The following is a 20,896-nucleotide window of genomic DNA, read 5'->3' as shown; positions in this document are numbered from 1 at the left end:
TATCCGTTTTTGCTACCGAAACTCGTAGCTCGTTTTTGTGTTTTTGCTGCTTTTCTGTCTTAATGATTTGGTGATTCTTAATGAACCCATTGACTTTGATTTGCTTTGTACTTTGTGCTTTTTGCTTTTGCTTTGTTGTTCTGCGGCCTTTGACTGTACTGTCTAACTTATAACTATGCCTTTTCTTGCTACTGTCACAATTAAATTTCCCGAATCCGGATGAATAAAGTTATCCAATCCAATCCAATCCAATACCTTGTCTCCGTCCTCTCCCGGATTGCCAGGTGGTCCGCCAGGTCCTGATAGTCCAACAGGGCCTTGTTCCCCGTCATGCCCAGCCGGCCCAGCGAGTCCCTTTTCTCCCTTAAAAACAAAAAAGAATCAGAGCACAATTGTGGTTATCCTCACACATCGATTCAATTTGGAATGTTTGTCGTCTTACTGGTTCGCCTTTCTCTCCCATAGGCCCCGCCGGACCGACACTGCCGGGCCGCCCTGGCTGGCCAATTGCACCCACTGCTCCATCAGCTCCTCTTTCACCTGTGGCACCCTGAGAGATACATTAATGGTTTCAGTGTGAATGATTTTCTTCTTCCTTTTTTCCAATGCGCTAGCATTTTGCTGAGGGCCATTATTTTGGGAAACCACAAAAATATTGAATTGATTTAGCTGGTAATAACGGTGCTAAACTTTCAATCCATTTTGACAGGGAGAAGTGACATCCGCCAAGAATAATTACCTAATTGATTAGAAAATCATCAGCAATTGTTGTACTCAACAAGTTTGGAGACAATGCTGACCTTAGAATGATCTATTATATACATATTATTTTTTCTAAGTTTCTTACAATTTTTTTCTTTGACCCACTTTTTTAAATAAAAAAAAGAAAATTAAACCATAAAATTTAAAACAGTAGAGATGGTTTCTTGTGTGTTGGTTTCTTTAACAACAACATTTTTTTATAAAAGATGAAAAAATCTGTAAGTACGATATTCCCTATGTTTTTTAATTAATTTAAAAAAATGTATTTTCTACAGAAATTTTACACAAATATTATTTTAGCAAAAAATACCAAGTTGATGCTTGTTACTTACTTTCATGGGCCACACAAAACAGATCTGGCACCAGTTTAATACCACAGCTTTAGCTACATAGAAAACTGGGATGAACACCCTGAAATGTGACTTACAATGAGTCCCGGAATACCAAGTACTCCCTCTCCTCCTTTTAAGCCGGCAGGACCCTAGCGTGGAGACATAAATGACTTTGCAATCAGGCTCTTTGTGTGTCATGAAGTCAGTCATCTGACAAAAATGCTATAGATTTCAAGGCAATTTCTAGCTGTACCGTTGCACCAGTGATCCCTCTGCTTCCCCTAAATCCCTGGACTCCTGTAGGGCCACTCTTTCCTGGTATGCCTGGTGGACCCAAGTCTCCCTGAAAATTACACATGAGATCTCAAATAAGTGTTCCATTCCTTCGGTGGTGATTTATGACTTATGTTTGTTCATTTTGGTCAATTCACCAGGTATTCACACTGCAATTGTCATTGTCATTAACACAGCAGGCTCCCTTCCAAAAACCATATCTTGTGAGGCTAATTTCAAAGCAGCAGTCGTTGTTAGGTATTGGTTTTGTTATCTGTTTGTTTTTTCCCTGTGTGATTGGGCCCTGTGATTGCCCATTGAGTTCACCTGTCATTTCCCCGCCACTGGTAGTCTCGACGTGTCCTGTGCTCCTTATTTACCCACGTCCAATGTATTTGTATGTGTATATATGTGTGTGTATATGTGTATATGTGTATGTATATGTATATATGTATATATATATATATGTATATATATATATGTATATATATATGTATATATATATATGTATATATATATATATATATATATATATATATATATATATATATATATATATATATATATATATATATGACAACATCAAAACCCTCGACCTAACGAGCAGCATTGACAGTTTATGTATAGCTGAGGCATGCAGGAGAGAGGCGTGGCTACATCTGAGCAAAAATAACCCAGTTATAAATTGATTTCTTCAAATTGGCTGACGGGTTAAAAGCAGGGCAATACCGATATACGTACCTCAAATGTCCAAATATTGATAACTGATCGATCCAAAATTATGTTGCTTGGCTTATTAGTGCTGTGCTAGCTAGCATGTGTCGAGAGAATGACATACCCTTCACATGGCAACAACATAGCTGATTGATAGCATACTAGCAGACTGTAAAAATCTGCAGTACATTCTGTTTCAAGATTTTTAGAGGATAGGGCCAGGGCTGATGAGAAAGGAAACCTAACATCTTGGCCCGAATATAAATCGATGCTTTTTGCATTAAAATAAGACTGAAAAAGTGTTGGTCATCTTAAAATTGGGGTCTAGACATTGTACCCAATCAAAACACTAGATTACGCCAGATACCTTTAAAGCAAATGATTTGATGGTTAATTGAATTGAATGAATTTGCTGTATTGTCATTATACAAATATAATTAGAGTTAAAGCTTCACCATGAAGTGAAAACAAAAATAATCAATAAATACGTAATACATAAATCAGTAGTCAACATTAATAAGTGGTAGGTACAAAAAGTGACTAATGTGCTTAACACCCTATGGAGTATTAGTGCAAGTACAAGATAAGAAACTAGCCTAGATTAGGTCCTCCTAGGTGCAGAACTGGAGTTGATGCAGTTATTGCAATGTTGTTGTTTTATCAGAGTAGATTGGTAAATTTACATTTAGTTTTTGCATGATTTGAATGAGGCAAAATAACATGCTTTTTTCTCTCGAATATATTGTTATAATCATTTGTTTCAGATGTACTTTCTTTATTTTGTGTATAAAAATTGAATTTGGCGTTCAAAAAGTCTTTATTCCAACTTAAGGCTTGAAAAAGAGGGGGTCATCTTATAATCGGGGTCGTCCTATATTTCAATGGTAAGCCTTTTCTGTCACTCTTTGGGCTGTTTTTTTTAATTGAGAATATAGTCTGCTTTCATTTTAAAGTCATTAACAGTGATAAACATCCAGTCCAAAATAATTATTATGGCGACGTTACAACGTGAACTAGTCACCTTGGCTCCTTCTTTTCCAGCCGATCCAGGTAAACCGTGCTCACCCGGTGGTCCTGGTGAACCTGGATGGCCCCTATTGCCAGTTGGCCCTGTTTCACCGGTCTTGCCCTAAAAGGCACATACGCACAGTTTTGTTTCCAACTTTGTGTAATGCGATTCAAATGGATCTAGAGATAGCTGCTTTTATGGGGAAATCTACTTACCTGTTGTCCGACAACACCCGGAGGGCCAGGAGGGCCATTTTTGCCGTGGAATCCCTATAAATAACAGCAGTGATAGTCATAACTTTTGCCTCATCTCCAGTTTTACAGGTTATGATGCTGTCTCCCAGCGATTAGTTTGTTTATTGTTTGCGACTGAGGACAGCATTAAAAAGCATTGATAAAAATCTGGACGTAATGGAACAAAAAGGACTTACTGGCTCTCCTCTCTGGCCTGGATGACCTGGTACTCCATCTTTTCCAGGAGGACCCTAATGAATTATTTTGTTGTTGTTATGGTAAAGCAAACATAATAATAAAAACACCTGAAGCAAAGTAAATTCTAAAAAGTGATGCTCTACACCAGGGTTGTGCAAATTATTGCACAAAGGGCCGCAGTGGGTGACGGTTTTCATTCCAACCCATAGAGACAGGACCTTTACAGAATCTGGTGTCCTTCAAGTGCAATCAGTGGATTGCAGTCAGGTGTTTTTTGATTTCTACAGAAATCTCATTGGTTAAACTGTCTGTGCTCGATCGGTTGGAACAAAAACCTTCACCCACAGTGGCCCTATATAACCAGTTTGTCCACCTCTGCTCTACACTCACATTTGGTCCTTTTGGCCCGGTTTCTCCATGCATTCCCTGTGGCCCTTGGGGACCCTGGAAAAAATTGGAAGAATACATTTTAAAAATGTGGTTATTTTTTGTGAATCTTGGCTTGTGTAGTTAAAAAATAAAAAACATGAAAAAAAACATCAAGCCCACTACTCAAGTAGTAATTACCTGTTCTCCAGGAGATCCTTGAGTGCCCTCTTGTCCAGTAGAGCCCTTATGAGCAAAATAAAACATGAACTGACTATTAACTCATTAGCTCTCATTGACTAGGTTTTAATATAATATTCATTAATTCATTCATTTTCTGAACTGCTTTATCCTCATTAGGGTCGCAGGGGGTGCTGGAGCCTATCCCAGCTGACTCCGGGCCAGAGGCAGGAGACACCCTGAATCGGTGGCCAGCCGATAGCAGGGCACGAGGAGACGGATAACCATTCTTGCTCACACTCATGTCTAGGTCATATCTAGTGTCCAATCAGCTTACCATGAATGTTTTTGGAATGTGGGATGAAACCGGAGTACTTGGAGGAAATCCACTTAGGCCAAGGAAGAACATGCAAACTCCACACAGGTGGACCGACCTGGATTTGAACCCAGGACCCCAGAGCTGTGAGGCTGACGCGCTAACCACTTGCTCCAACGGGCTGCCATTTCATTTTTTTTTTGCAAAAAAAAAAAGAAGTCAATCCACTTGCTTTGCTTTTGCGGGTTACAAAAACGATGCACCAGGCCAAAGCTGTCTCCCACCCCTGTATAAAGGCTATAACTCAGGGGTCTCCAACCTATTCCACATATGTCTGCAATGGGTGGAGGATTTCGTTCCAAACACACACAAAGAAGAAGAAGAGGACACATTTTCACAAATATGGCGTCTTACAAGCCATTTGAGTGTGTAGTGTTTCACGCGTCTTGCTTCGGTGCAGGCAAGCATGATCAATTCCTGCTTGGTGGCAGCATGATTCTGAATGTGAATGGTTGTCTGTCTCTCTGTGTGCCCTACGGCTGACTGGTGACATGCCTAGGCTGTGGTCTGCCTTTTGCTCGAAGTACCCTGGGATATGCTCCAGTATCCCCCGCAACTTTTGTAAGGATGTGCGGTACGCATGATGAATGAATGGCGTCTTACAATAAATCATTTGACTAAATTTCGGTGCAGCTGGTATTAACAGGAGCCTCATTGGTTAAAATGTCTTTGTTGGATTGGTTGGAACAAAACCAGGACCCATAACAATCCTTGATGATCAGTTTGATGACCCTTGCTATAATTTGTATAAATTGAATTGAATGCTTTTATTGTCATTATACAAGTATTATGAGATTTAAAGCTTCACCACAAAGTGTGCAAAAAACAATAACAAACAAACAGACAAATAAATAATCAATACAAATAATAACTAAATAATAAATATATAAGTGTCATCTATGTGTCTTCACCTTCTCTCCATGCTTCCCAGTAGTGCCTCTTGCTCCTCTTCCTCCTCGGGCCCCCTTTCGGCAAAAACAAATCATTTGTTAGCATGTGAATAATTCATCTCATGCAGGAAAATGGCAAAAAGTAAAACCAATTGTGGTCAACCTGTATCATGATTTAATGATGATAGCATTATATTACAGTACTGTGGTGTATCTAGAACTGGGTGTGTTGTGTATAGTGCCACTTACATTAGGACCTCTTTGACCTCCAGATCCTGGCTGGCCAGCTGGACCCTGGATTTAAAAGTGAATAATAGTCAAATTCAGTGGAACCTGGATAGCTTACTAAGAATAATCAGGTTAAGCGCACTGAAATAAATAAATAAATAATAAAAAGTTGAATTAACAGAAAAAAAGTAGCTTTGGCTGCCAGAACTTTACCATAAAAAAATTATAAAACGTTCTTTGTCAAATTAGCAACCACCATCAAAAGAAGTGAATTTTATTTTATATACAGTTATACCACTACTTACAAATGCCTCTAGGTACAACATTTTCAGGTTATGAAAGCTTTTTATGTGCAAATGAGTGCCTCGAGATACGAAAAGGATTCAAATTACAAAAAGTAAATGCATTTCTTTATCTGTTATTTTATTTTGAAAATATTGTCGCGGATACTTTGATTCTCACTTTAGAATCTCGCTACACTCTACCGGGCTCTCATTGGCTGTCTCACAACAACCACTATCCATGTTTCTAGATTCTCTCATGTACTTTTGACCGCCGTTCATCGTCACAGAGTTTTGACAGGGCACAAGGAGACCGACAACCACGCACACTCACACCCATACCTAGGGGCAATTTAGAGTGTCCAATCAGCCTACCTTGCTTGTTTATGCTTGAACATGGTGTTCATCATTGTCAAGCCACCACGAGCACAGGAATCTAACTATAGAACACCACTCGGGTTCTGATCAGGGGGGCCGTTCTTCCCAATCACTCCCCTCCAGGTCTCACTGTTGTTGCCCATGTGAGCAGGGATGTCCCCCAGCAGAACGAGGGAGTCCCCTGAAGGAGCGCTCTCCATTGATACCAGCCAATGTTAATTTGAAATAGTAATAATAATTCAAGAAATCACAACAGTAGGAAAGTATGATCTATTTTCAATCTCCTCACCCTTCGTCCCTTCTCTCCTGGAGATCCTGCCACACCGAGGAAGCCAACTGATCCCTGGAGAGACATTAGGTTAATTGCCTCAATATCTTATTAGTGTATAATTTACTATTCTATGAAATTACAGTTACCGTGTTTTCTCACATATAAGCCGTATTTGTCACAAAAAAATGATGACTGAATCCAGGGTTTGGCTTAAATACGTACAAATCAGACTTCAAATGCATGAGACTGCAAAGTGACAAAGAGGAAACGCCATAACACTATTATTGCACCCAGAGACTTGGTGAACACTAGACCACTACAGAAACACTTCCTGGTTATACTGCTCACAGGACTTCCTTTTTAAATTTGTCTATGTCTAGGCAAAACCCTTTCGGAATACAGAAAGAAAATGATTGTACATTTGTGATTATGAAATTAAACAAAATTCCGCTTTGATTTTTTTGCTTTTTATTTCTTGTCCGAAAGTGACAACAATAGCAGTGATATGTAGCATCAAAAGAATTGAGGTATTTTTACACTAGAAGCAACATCTTAAACTTCTGGTAAGAAAATTGTCATTTCTGTCATTAAAAAGCATCAGGTTCTCGTCAAGATAGACTTATTTCTTTTTTCAAATTGAATAATTTGATAGTTTGCATTTACAAAGACAGGCATATTAACTTTGTTATGATAATAACCCAAATAATGTGCAATCCAGCAGACGACCCTTTTGATTCATACGGTATCTCAGAAACACCACGTGCGATGATTTTTCTTAAGATTTTCCCTTCGAAGTAACACAATTGTACTTCCTATTAAAACCAAGAATTTGGAGGTGAAAATTGTGAATCAGGGGGCGTCTTATACAAGAGAAATTGTAAAATTCAATGATTTTAAGGCATTTTTAACGGTACGCTTATACACGGAGGCAGCTTATATGCGAGAAAATACGGTATTCTTATCTGAAACAAAACACAATAGGAAATACCCTCATTCATACGCATGTGAGTGATTGATTACCTTTGAACCTTGACGTCCTGGGTATCCTGGCAGTCCTGGCACTCCAAGGTGACCCTGCAAGAGCAATAAAAATTAAAATCCCAGATCCCAACACTTCAATGAAATAAAAAACAAAGTTGCAGTTCTATTAAACTAATGATATTTTTCTAAACTTATGAAATCTTTCAATTATGGTCTTTTGCATATTACATAATATATTTTTACATTAGACTAATTGGTGTCATAATCTTGAAATATCAGAGGGTTTTTTGAGGTTGTCACTTCCTTGAAATTTAGGATAAAATAAGTACCACCTAGATGCCAGCTGATTGATGCTTAATTTGCTTCTCACAACCTTAAGTGCATTATTTGTATTTTCCCTTAACTTGGATTACTCTTATGACCTATCTCTGTAAAGTGAATATTTGTGTTTGATTTACTCAATCAGTTAATGTACCCATTCATTTCCACTCTATCATTTCAACGCTCTTCTCCTTTTCTGTAGTAAAGTCAAGATGTTATTAGTAAACTCAAGAGCAACACTTTGATCACCATAGTAACTTGAAACTTGAATGATGTCACATGCTTCCTTCTTTCTTTATGGTTTTCAACCTAACCACTTCCTATCACCATAAACTTCAACAAAATTGTAAACTGGAAGGATTTGAGATGTTCCTGCGTTGATAAGATCGGGGCCCCTTTTCAAGTTTGGGGCAACATTTGAAGAAAGTAGAGATAACTTGACAAACACAATATTTCAATTAATGTAAAACCATGATAATAACAGTTTGATTTAAATTATCTTTTTTTACATTCGAAAAATGTTGCACGTATTGCACTCACTCCTGATGAAAACATAAAACTCCGGAAATGAGACAAGGATGGGATCGACGGAGGTTGGGAGCTCTGTGGATGTGTCACGCACCATGTTGCTGCGACCGCCTTAACCTCTCGGGATGGATCCTCGTACAAATCTGTCCATACCCTATATAGCGTCTACTTGTGTGGGATAGACTGGCCAACTGGCTTAATAACTGTTTGTTCATGTCGCACCATGTGGCCAAAATGGCTTTACAATTGTTTGTTAAGATCGTGGAATAAAAGATAGGCTGGCTAGCTGGCTTTGCAATTGTTTGTTCGCACCGCGCAATGTAAGATAGGCTGGCCACACTTGATTTTCAATTGTTTGTTCGCCTCGCGCAATGTAAGAGAGGTTGGCTAACTTGGTTTGCAATTGTTTGTTCGCATTGCGCCATGTGGCCAAACTCAGTTTGCAATTGTTTGTTCGCATCGCGCAATGTAAGATAGGCTTGGAACAAAATTGACAGCAAAGAAAAACTGTGGGATATCACATCTGGGGCGAAGTTTGTAAAGCTGCATTTGGTTAAAAAGTTGGCAACTTTTTTCCTTTTAGTGCCACACTGTTTAAAATATGTGTGGGAATTTTAGCGTCATTTATTTTGCACATTTACTGTCATCCTGTTCAGTACATCACAGTGTTTCATATATCGTTATTTATGTGTAGTATCCAAATTAAGAATGTTCATAAAAAAATCACACTGAAACTCGTAAGCACAAAACAGTAGATGAAAAATGGTGGAAGTCAGGGCACAGCTTCTTTTTAGCATATGAGAGAATGTAATGGTTTATCTACTTTTGTAGTGTGTACGTGAATGTGCGAGTCCCAGTTCATTGACGTATGTATGCAACGTCCGTTAGGCCACCATGTGCCACCACTGCTCTTTGTAGTGTCTATTACGGTTTTACAGTCATGCCTCGACATACGAGTGCCCCGACGTACGAGCAATTTGAGATACGAGTAAAATTTTGAGCAAATATTTATCTTGAGATACAAGACAATTTTTGATATACGAGCATACAGTGGATGCGAGAGGCTGCTCATAAGAACATCATGGGCACTGTCTCTCTCACCGCAACTCCCTCATGTAATTTCTCTACGAGCACTGGGCGGAGCATTGCATTTTTCATTGTTTTTTTCCCCACTTGGTGAGTGCAGAATGGTGATCACTAATACGAGAGGAGTATACTACTTCTCGTTGGCAAGTGGTCGTGTGTTACCCTATTGCGACGACATTTGTGTGCATCATTTTTGGAATATTTTGAAGAGAATACAAAAGCCAACAACCTTCAATAGGTTCCTTTTAGCTGCAGCTGAAAGTCAGGGTGGAGGCAGAGCAAATAGAACCAACCCGGGAGAAGAATGTTATAAAAATGTAAAACAAAATTAGAATTACATTTAGTGTAAGGTCAGAATAAACATATTTTGAGTGTGTCTGTATAGTAATCCAAGTTCATTTGAATTTGTTTATGTTATGTTACGAGCGCATTGCCGTGCAAAAGGTCTCTCCCCCCACCCCCTATCTCTCTGTTCCTCTCTCCCTTCCGTGAAATCCGTCTAATTTTAGTACAATTAAACATCATAACCACTAGTTATTTGTTACTTTGTTAATAGATGGCGAATCAGAACAAATAAAATTGTTTTTCCAATCCAATATCCTGTTTTTGGTGTTTTTTCAGAGGGTTGGAAAGAATTAATTTGTTTTTAGTTCATTTCTATGGGAAATGTTCATTTGAGATATGAGTAAATCGACATACAACCTCAGTCCCGGAACGCATTAAGGTCGTATCTCGAGGTACCACTGTAGTAAGGAATATGTTATCGATTTTTCATTGTTTACCTTGTCGAATAGTTGAGAATGGCTTCTCGAATTGTTAAAAATAAAGATAATACATTGTTATGACCGTATACTGAACAGATGTACGTTGTTTTGTCTTCAAACATATGTTGCCTTATAATATACAGTGGTACCTCGAGATACGAGCTTAATTCGTTCCGGGAGGGGGAGACTTTTTGCACCGGTGAATCATAATATAACATAAACAAATTTAAATGAACTTGGATTACGATGCATACACACTCAAAAATAAATTTAATCTAACCTTACAATAAACTTAATTCTGATTTTGTTTTACATTTTTATACCTTCTCCTGGCCGGGTTGGCTGTTTGCACCGCCTCCACCCTCACTTTCACTATCAATGGGCTGTTTGCTGTTGTATTCCCTTCAAAATATTCCGAAAATGATGCACACAAATGTCCTCACAATAGGATAATGCACGACCACTTGCCAACAAGAAGTAGTCTTGAATTAGCTATCGCTCCACCAACGGGAGCTAACAGGCTAAGGGGGAAAAATACTGAAAAAATGCAACGCTCTGCCCAGTGCTCGTAGATATCTGTTAAACACAAAAGAGATGCGGTAAAAAAGACAGTGCGCTACAATGATAAACAGCCTCTCATGTCTTGGCCACCTGTCTTTCTCGCATCTCGAAATTTTTCTCGTATCTAGAGATAATTATTTGCTCAAAATTTTACTCGTATCCCAAAATGCTCGTATGTCGGGGTGCTCGTATGTCGAGGTACCACTGTAGTTTGCTTTTGTATTCCCTTCAAAATATTCAAAAAGTTATGCACACAAATGTCCTCACAATAGGATAACGCACGACCACTTGCCAACGAGTAGTATATATAACTCTAGTATTAGCGATCGCTTCGCCATTCGCAATGACTAACGGGAAAAAAACACTGTTAAAATGCAACTCTCCGCCCAGTGCTCCCAGAGACATTACAAGAGGGAGTTGCGACCAGAGAGACAATGCCCATGATGTTCTTATGAGCAGCCTCTCACGTCCGCTGTCTGCTCGTATATCTAAATTTGTCTCATATTTCAAGAGAAATGTTTGCCCATAATGTTACTCGCATCTCAAATTTCTCGTATGTCGAGGTACCACTGTATATGAGTAAAATTTGCTCAGGGTATAACAACAACATGATCAGTGCTATTTAATTTGGCAATCATTTGGACAGTGTCATGTCCAACAGCATTCTCAACTCCCCAACACCATATTTCTTATGCACTGAAATCTTATTGCAGAAGCTCCTCCTTCTGACCCTACGGCGCCCCCTGAAGCCTCCATCAGTGATGCAATGCATCTCTAATCTGAGGAAGAGGCCTTGGACTAAAACTCCCAATAATCAGCTTTTTTTATATCAAGCGGGGAGGAACTATTTTCACTGTAAGGACAGGATTTTAAGTATGTTAAAAAAATCTAAATATAGATATTATTTAGATATTAATACATTACATTCTTGTAACGGCTGCTGTGTGGTGTAGAGGCTCGCTCGCCTGACTTGGGTGTGGGCAGGCGCAGACTCGATTCCCGCTGGTGGCGGCATGGTTGTGAGGGTGTATGGTCGTTTGTCTCTCGATGTGCCCTACGGATGACTGGCGACCAGTCTGGGGTATAGTCTGCCTTTCGCCCGACGCCATCTGGGTTAGGCTCGAGCAACCCACACAACCCTTTTGAGGATGCGTGGTATGAAAGATGACTGAGTGAATGAGTCCTCATATGCTTATAACTTTAATATTTAATAAATGCACTTCTTGATAATTGTGTACTTGTATTTGTGAAAACATGTAGTATGGTGGAAATAATTGGGGTGATCCTAATTCATGGTTTTTCGATTATCGCAGCCATGTCTGGTCTAGATTATCCGTGAAATTTGAGGGATTACTGCAAAACAATAGATGTCAACTTCAAAATGTATTTCTAAAGAATAAGGACTAGCCCACTGGAGTCGCATCCCCGGCCAAACTATAAAAAAAACTGCGACTTTTTGTCCTGAAAACACGCTAACTGATATTTTCCTCATTTACTCCACCTTCTCTCCAGCAATCCCAAGAGGTCCAACATCCCCCATGGCTCCCAGTTGTCCATTTGGCCCCTCTGTTCCGTCCTCACCACGAGTACCCGGAGCCCCACTCTCGCCCTAAAGGAGAAAAAAGGTTGTTTAGCAGACTTGTGCAAAAAAAGTATGGCAGATATAAGAAAGTTGTCACATTCTGACCCTGTCTCCCTTGAGGCCCATGTCTCCTTTGAAGCCAGGGAAGCCATCTTCTCCCTAAAAAGGTCACATGAGGTATGCAAAATTAAAAATATGCTACTGTATTGTGATGGAAAATTAAAGGGATTATGGCGACTGATTGAAAGTAATTAGATGTAGAGGTGGGCGGTAAAAGGGTAATGATAATTGTTGTGAAATATTTTTGACAACAATAAACTACAACTACACCACACGACTATCAGAGAGAATGGGGGCGCTGTTGCGAGATGAACGCTAGTTCAAAACCAACGCTCAGAAGAAGAAGATGATGACGAGGAAATGTGTTTTTACCATCTTAGCAATAGAGGCTAACACGGAGCATTAAGGCAAAACTACAATAACACGGCCAAAATAAGCGATTCTGAGATGCAGGACTGCAGCAAGCCGACCCGCTAAAAGATGCAAGTGAATTCTCCCTGGCATTTTCTTTCTTTCTGTGTTTTTTTAATGCCTTATTGAAAATGTCCTTAACCCACTGTCCTCATTTGAGGACAGCCTGTAATATTTTTTCTTACTTGTTTCCCCATTTTATGTAATGTTCTGAAAGTGTTTCAAAAATCTAAAACTTCTTATCTTGGGTTCATCCAACTTTTTTATTTTATTATTTGTAAATGGCCATATGTGAGGTAGATTTATATACAATACCCCGGTTGTAACTCACCTTCTCTCCTTTGACCCCCTTTAGACCTCTAATGCCATCAGTTCCCTGAAAAATAGTAATACTTATTGTTGTGAGGATACTCCACATATCTTTTAGGTTAAATACAATTGGATTTTGCACTACTTTTGATATTAATTCTTATTTTCATTTTCCTTAACTTATTGTCTGCCTTTGACATTGCTAGAAATCCAATCCATTTGAAGAAGGGGTGGTGGCAGAGAATGAATCATAGTTCATTCTCTGATAACCCTCACTTCTCGTGGATTGGACAGCTACTCGTGATGAACTGATTTTGAAGTTTTAAAATTTTATTTTTAACGATAACTGCCAGCAACTCAGTCAAAATTGCTTGGATGTCAAGTGCCGTCAACTGCTGCCAATAAGTTAACTTCAATAAGTCATTTCATTCCTTTCTTGCGATAGACATTTTCTAATGCATTTTATTAACACCTGCATTGCCATTGACAGAGATAGGTGTCAATTATATTTATTATAGTAACTTTCTGAATACTCATTTGTTTCAATGGCTGCCATCGACAGTGCTAGACATCCAATCTATTTGAAGTGGGAGGACTTGCAGCCAGATTATTCACATCAAATGGATTGGATATCCACTCATGTCAAACAAATTTAAACTCAAAGCAATGCCTATTGTCATCAATGACACGAAAGGGTGAAAAGGGTATACATAAATAGGACAGGGGAACCAAATGCAAATTCCAACACCGACAGTCAGCTGGGAGCTGGGTGGGCAGCAGACAGAGACAAGAAGCAGAGCTCATAAACTGGCGAGTATCAGAAGAGCAGGTTGCACAAGATACTTCCATGACAAAGATCAGTCAAGGGAAGCCAACGAAGAGTAACACATTGACATGCAGACAATCTGACAATAAATGTTTGGAGACGGGTTCTTAAATACCCCAAGCAGAGCAACTGGCAACAATGTGCAGATGGTGGTGATTAGGTGTAATTAGCTTCCTGATAGGTGAAATGGCATCGGTTCGTGTTGAAATCTCCCCAATAGTGGAGTATGAAGCAGAATAATGACAATTGAGGCATTGTCAGGTTCCACAAAAGGCCACCATTCTTTCATTTTTCTCTGCTCTTGTGTATTCCCACTGAAGAGTTTCCCATAAAAAAAATAATGCATTTAATATCTCGTCTTTTCTGAACCGCTTCATCCTCATTAGGGTCGCGGGGGGTTCTGTAGCCTATCCCAGCTGACTCCGGGCCAGAGGCGGGGGACACCCTGAATCGGCTAGCCAATCGAAGGGCACAAGGAGACCGACAACCATTCACGCTCCTACTCATGCCTAGGGGCAATTTAGAGTGTCCAATCATGCATGTTTTTGGAATGTTGGAGGAAACCGAAGTAACCGAACGAAACCCATGCAGGCCCAGGGAGAACATGCAAACTCCACACAGGTGGACCGACCTGGACTTGAACCCAGGACCGCAGACCTGTGAGGCTGACGCGCTAACCATTCGCTCTACCGGCCCACCTGCATTTAACAGGAAACTGATATAAAAATTGAGTGTCTGTAGATGTTTGAAAAGAATAAAAAATGTTTAGAACACAGTGGCAAACAATTGTCATACTTTTCTTCTGTGATGATATAAGGAATTACTTTTCAATGTTATCAAATGACAATCAATAGTTTGTGATCTTTCTGCATTATCCTTGGTATGCTGGGTAATGTACAGTTTTAATTCAGATTCAAGAGGCACATGATCATCAGTAAGTGCAAAAGTCTAGGATGTAGTCAGCCTTTCGCCCGGAGTCAACTGGGATAGGCTCCAGCAACCAGAATCCTTACAAGGATGCGGGTATGGAAGATGAATGAATGAATGGGGTCTTGCAATAAATCAGTTGACTACATTTAGGTGCAGCTGGTATTAACAGGGTCATCAGTAACTTTGTGAATGGCACTAAATGAGTAATTATCTATTTGGGTGGTAATGTGGCAAATCAATTTACCTAGATTTTCCAGTTTTGCTATAGCCATGGTCTTACCTTGACGCCACGGATCCCTGGATAGCCAATTGGCCCTTGGGCACCTATCACTCCCTGCATGTGATACATCAGGATGTTTATATACAGGCTGTCTTGAGGAAGAATTTTGTTAAGCACATTCAAATATTACAGGGGTGTCAAACAGTTAGGCCAGGGGCCAGATATAATATATATTTACCCGCCTGGGCATTTCATCCCTCAATTATCGCCGTTAATGTAGACCAGACATGGCCGCGATAGACGAAAAACCGCATTGGGTCACCCCTATTTAAAAAATATATATATATATTTTTTTTACTTCAGTGCTAAGTTCTAGTAACAAGCGGAGGCCATGGATCTTGGATTTTCACATTTTTATGAACTTACAAAATAAAATGTCACCCAGAAAAAAAACGCGATGTAATGAAGCCTCGATATTTGAAGGATTACTGTATGTGTGTGTGTGTATATATATATATATATATACACATATACATATATACATATATATATATATATATATATATATATATATATACATATATATATATATATATATATATATATATATATATATATATATATATATATATATATATATATATATAGATATATATATATATATATATATATATATATATATATATATATATATATATATATATACATATACATATACATATATACATATATATATATAGATATAAAGGGATTTTGACGTTTGAGGTCCAAATTGTTAATTGACTATTAAATACATTATTAAAATTAAGCCTACTACTTTAAATGCTATTGTTGGCACTAGAAATTTGTGCATTCGCCCATCCTTGTCAAAATTGGATTACACTGTTAATGGCTGCCAAATGAGTTACATATTTGTTTGGGTTGGTCAATAAAATAGCTCTCTGAAGGACACCTGAAGTAAAGTTTGACACCCCTGAACTATTATTTCCTATCCTGTAGCCAAAAATAAAATGACATTTTTGAGCTTTGAATGAGGTGAGCAAGCCTATAATATCTCATTACCGACCTGGGCACCTTTTTCTCCTTGAGATCCCTCTCTTCCGGGGTGGCCCTGCAGAAAAGAGAAAATAATTTCAAGTCAAGTTAGTGACATTGTACTGCTGTTGAGTTAATGGAATTACTCCAAATGCATTGAGGCAATTGAAAAGCAACAAAGTCGGTGTTTGTGAGAGTGAAGCCTCTGTTATAATGTAACTGCTTGGGGGGAAAAAGCCCAGTCAGATAATTAATAGGCGCATGAAGTGAGTAGCAATTTAAACTACAAAATGGGAGCACATTTTGGGGTGGAATACAGTGAACTCATTGAACTGGAACAGAATCTGTGGTCAATTGTTACCATTTGGATCAAGCATTTACCTTTAAGGGGTAATGAAAATGGAATTCATCTGTATTTTATTCACTGTACTCTTCTAGCAAGTAACATTTGCCAAATTAATAAAATTGCAGTGCCACTTTATTTGGATATGGGTTCCTAAGACCGCCATGAGTTTGACGTAATTGTGGCATGACACCTGCCATGATCATGAATGAATGCTTTTGATAGACATCTATAACTCATTCACTGCCATTGGCAGCAATACACTGTACAAATAATTTGAGCACTGAAACTAAGGAAACAGTTCAACAAGCTTCTTAGGGTGGGAACTGCTTTGTTTTGTCCTAAATTAACTCATTGGCTACCATTGACAGTGATAGTCATTCAATGTATTTTGACTAGGAGGGGCGAATGAACGATCATTCAATGGCACTGAAATATTATCATTAAATGCCAACCATCAAGAGATAATGTCATTGTTGCATTCTCATTCTATTAATATAACACAGTGGCATATCTACTCACGAATATCTCTACATACAAAAAATGTATAGGTTATGAAATACCTCAATGCGATAACTTTGTCTCTGGATATTAAAGAAATTTCTAAATTCAGAAATGCGGAATCTCAGAAATTCAAACATTCTCTAGTAGCATCCTGATTTTTATTTTGAAACTGTCATAATAGAGACACTTCACTGGCCTCCCATTGGCAAGAATGGATCTGAATCTACATACATGATGCACTGTGGGGAGACGAGCAAGCTGGGAGTGATCACCGTGTGTGACAAAGGAAAATGTGGGAGCCCAACCCAAAAAAAAGTCATGCTCTCTGCAGACGCAAGAACCGGCCCGGACTGGGTAGCGGCCACTGGCGGAGTATGAGCACAAAGGTGGGTCAAAAGAAACCCTTTCAGGGCACTTTTTTTCCGGGACCTTGTGACAGAGCCACTCCGGCGGTCAGTTCCTGATTCGGGTGCCTTCGACCCTCGTTACTCACAGACTTCGAATAAGTTTTGAGTTTTTCTTAGTGCGCAGTTTTATTCTTGCTTTTCATCATGGGCTCCACATAAGTTATGATCAATTTTCCCTCTAATTTTTTGTTTGAAAAAAAAAGGTTGGATTTTATTTTGTGCGCTCCATATGATTGCTGTGCGCGGAGAAGACGGGAGTAGTCCGCAATTGCGCATGTGCGCAGCTTAGAGGGAACATTGGTTATGATGCAAGTGAAAAGAAGAAGCATACTGTTGTCAAAGTGTTCACGAGTGTTGCTATCACCTAGTTTGACAACGAATGCATACCTGTCAACTTATACGTTTTTCCTGTATTTTATACGTTTTTTGATCATTTCAAATTTAATTTAGTGCTTACAAAAGGTACACCAACTGATTGGGTAATCCATCCACTTTGGAGAAAATGTTAGACTTTTATGTGCGCCCTAAGTGAGTAAATATGTGCCATGTTGCATTTGTAGTTTTTTTATCTCTTGATAAGGGGAATTGCAATCATAAATAAGGGGAGCAATTGGCCGAGGTTGGCAGGTATGAGAATGCCTTGCGCTTTTTCAAGAAAATTATGAAAAGTCATCAGAAGCTATCGTTGTTGGATAGATATTTCATGAAACATAACAAAATTTAAAGTTTTTAGGTTGTGTTTACGTGCAAGTGTATATATGTTTACTGAGCTGCCAAACGTTTGCCTGATCCTTCGTGCTTACCTACGCACTGGCCAATCGACGCTAACGGAAAAAAGTTTTTCCATGCAATGTGTGTATCTACGTGCACTCAGAAACCAAATTTGATTTTATGTACAGTTCACAGTGGTGGGAGATAGGACTACAGCCAGTGACAAATCGTCCTGAATGAAAAACACTGGAGTGGAGACATTTGGATGAAGCACTCAAATAAAGCATGTCCCCATAGTCCAAAATGTGAAAAAAGTTCCAGGTCACTTATTTTTTCCTGTCCCTAAGTAGCCAAAGTGTAATGAAAAAAAAAAAAATTAAAACCTGCTTTATCGGTTTACCTTTGGATGTTATATTTGTAACATTTTGTGGTAGCACCTTTGTATGAGAGAAAACCATGACCATTATGTGTTTAAGATCATATAAACGAGAGTGGAAACATTAGAAGCAGCTTGTAAAAACTCAAAAACCTGAGTGAGTGAGTTAGAACAGCAATAGATAATAGTATCATCTGCATAGAAATGATATATTGCATTTGACGTTATTACACATATTGTTTATATAGATTGAGTCTACTAGTGCCAAACTCATTTAATTCACACCAAAAGGATGACAAAGCGACATGATTGGACGTCATTGACAGTAACAGTGAAAGAGTTTAAACACAGTTAAACGCATGGACAATATGTATGGGCACATTTTGGTTTTTTTTGTACTTACTGGCTGTCCATCAATGCCCGGCAGTCCATGCATTCCTTGTTTCCCTTGGGGACCCTGTATCGGACAAAACAACATAGCAGACATTACACATGGAGTAGTCTTACATTGCCCATAATAAAATGCCTATGATTCATATGTGTTGAAAAAAAGATGTATAATGATTATTTAAGTCTCTACCGAATCACTGACGTTCATGAAATCCCAAGCCGGGTACTCTGGTTTTGTCCCACAACCCAAAAGCAAGCGTGGTAGAGTGGTTGAACACTCAAAATTACAAGTAAGTATGAGTGTGAGCATGTATGGTTGTTCGTCTTCTTGTGGCCTGCCATTGGCTGGCAAACATTTCAGAGTGTCCCCCACCTGCTCCCCATAGTTGGCTGGGATAAGCTCCAGCACCCCTGGGAATCGTTGGAGGATATGCGGTATACAAAATGAATGAATGAATGAATGAATGAATGACTGTAAATCTACAATCATCAATAGCTCAGCAACAGTTGAAAATCAACTATTTTGCTTTTATCAGTCCAGACTGTGGATGCACAAAGGCCAAGCCTTCCATGATTTCCGTGAGCCTGTGTATTTTTCCTCTGCATTGATTTCCTGTCTGTACCAATGCTGTCACAAGTAGAGCCGACAGTAGTTGAGTTGTACTATCGGCTTCTGTGGGCGAGTGCAATGACAGTGCTCACAAGGTCACCAAGATTCAATTCTAGGAATAAGCAAGACAAAAGCAACCCACCTTCTCTCCCGGCAACCCGATGGGACCCTGAGATCCAGGTAAGCCCTGTATTAAAGCATCAGTCAGGTTAAATGTCACAAGATTGCTTAAATAGATTATTAAATATATATTCGTTATAGAGGTACCACGTGAATTATTTAAATAAATGATAGATTTCATCTTTTTTTTTGACCCCAGGACATGAAGCTGGGTCGCCACCTCTCATCCGCCTGCATGCTCAGCACTGGCTTGCCCCAAGGCTGTGTGCTGAGTCTAATACTTTACTCGCTCTACATATATATGGCTGCAGACCCACGCACTCTGAGAACATCATTGTGAAATATGCGGATGATACAATTGTGGTGGGGATGATCACAGAGGGGAATGAGACTGCCTACTGAGATGAGGTCCTTAGACTCAGCAAGTGGCACGCTCTCAACAACTTCGCGCCAAACGTTTCCAAAATCTGAGAACTCATTCTGCACTTCCGAACGCTGTTGTAATAGAGTTTAGGCAATATTCTGAATTACAAGCGATGATAACTGAAAAACATAGGTCAGTACCTCTGGTCCAGGATGTCCTTGTTGTCCTGCAGGTCCTATTTCCCCATGCGGACCCTGGAAACAAGCGTCATCATGTCCAAGATGTTCACAAACATAACCACCATATTTTCTTGCATGTAAGCCGTATTTGTAACAAAAAATGACGACTGAATCAAGGGTAGGGCTTATATGCGCGCAAGACTTACAGCGTTGCTATACTCTTTTTCACAAGTAGGTGTCGGCAAATTAACATTTTACCATTTGTTGGTTATTTTTTGTTTTGCAGTAAGAAAACCACCATAAGTTCCTTATGATATTGACCCTAATAATTGGCTTTTGATTCTTACAGTATCTCAGAAATACCATGTGCGATGATTTTTCTTGAGATTTTCCCTTCAAAGTAATACATTTGTACTCCCTATTAAAATCATGAATATGGGGGTGAAAATTGTGAATCAGGTGGCGGCTTATACGCGCGGGTGGCTTATATGCTAGAAAACACGGTAGCTCAAATTCCTCCATATGCACCCATGTACAGTGCCTTGTGAAAGTATTCACCACCCTTCAACCTTTCAACCTTTCGCCACATTTCATGCTTCAAACAAAGATCAACAAGTGGGACACAATTGTGAAGTGGAATGAAATTGATTGGATATTTTAAACCAGCTGATATATATATATATATATATATATATATATATATATATATATATATGTATGTATATATATGTATATATATATATATATATATATATATATATATATATATATATATATATATATATAT

The 20,896-nt window shown here is 39.0% G+C and overlaps 1 protein-coding gene across 1 annotated transcript in view; it reads right to left on the bottom strand.

The window, feature by feature from the left end:
- The window catches only part of col5a3a (collagen, type V, alpha 3a), a 96,318-nt gene that overhangs the window by 30,868 nt on the left and 44,554 nt on the right, over positions 1-20,896 (bottom strand). The window contains exons 23-43 of the mRNA XM_077619434.1: positions 20,131-20,184; positions 19,589-19,633; positions 18,850-18,903; positions 16,137-16,181; positions 15,131-15,184; positions 13,117-13,161; positions 12,420-12,473; positions 12,234-12,341; positions 7,512-7,565; positions 6,510-6,563; positions 5,583-5,627; positions 5,355-5,408; positions 4,089-4,133; positions 3,912-3,965; positions 3,521-3,574; positions 3,306-3,359; positions 3,103-3,210; positions 1,348-1,437; positions 1,190-1,243; positions 443-550; positions 256-363 (exon numbers count right to left, since the gene is read on the bottom strand). Coding sequence (XP_077475560.1) covers positions 256-363; positions 443-550; positions 1,190-1,243; positions 1,348-1,437; positions 3,103-3,210; positions 3,306-3,359; positions 3,521-3,574; positions 3,912-3,965; positions 4,089-4,133; positions 5,355-5,408; positions 5,583-5,627; positions 6,510-6,563; positions 7,512-7,565; positions 12,234-12,341; positions 12,420-12,473; positions 13,117-13,161; positions 15,131-15,184; positions 16,137-16,181; positions 18,850-18,903; positions 19,589-19,633; positions 20,131-20,184 — 1,341 coding nt within the window. The remainder of the gene's footprint in view (positions 1-255; positions 364-442; positions 551-1,189; positions 1,244-1,347; positions 1,438-3,102; positions 3,211-3,305; positions 3,360-3,520; positions 3,575-3,911; positions 3,966-4,088; positions 4,134-5,354; positions 5,409-5,582; positions 5,628-6,509; positions 6,564-7,511; positions 7,566-12,233; positions 12,342-12,419; positions 12,474-13,116; positions 13,162-15,130; positions 15,185-16,136; positions 16,182-18,849; positions 18,904-19,588; positions 19,634-20,130; positions 20,185-20,896) is intronic.

Source organism: Stigmatopora argus, chromosome 14, assembly GCF_051989625.1.
Source record: "Stigmatopora argus isolate UIUO_Sarg chromosome 14, RoL_Sarg_1.0, whole genome shotgun sequence".
In the NCBI taxonomy this organism is placed as follows: domain Eukaryota; kingdom Metazoa; phylum Chordata; class Actinopteri; order Syngnathiformes; family Syngnathidae; genus Stigmatopora; species Stigmatopora argus.
This window is presented reverse-complemented; position numbering and strand designations above follow the sequence as displayed.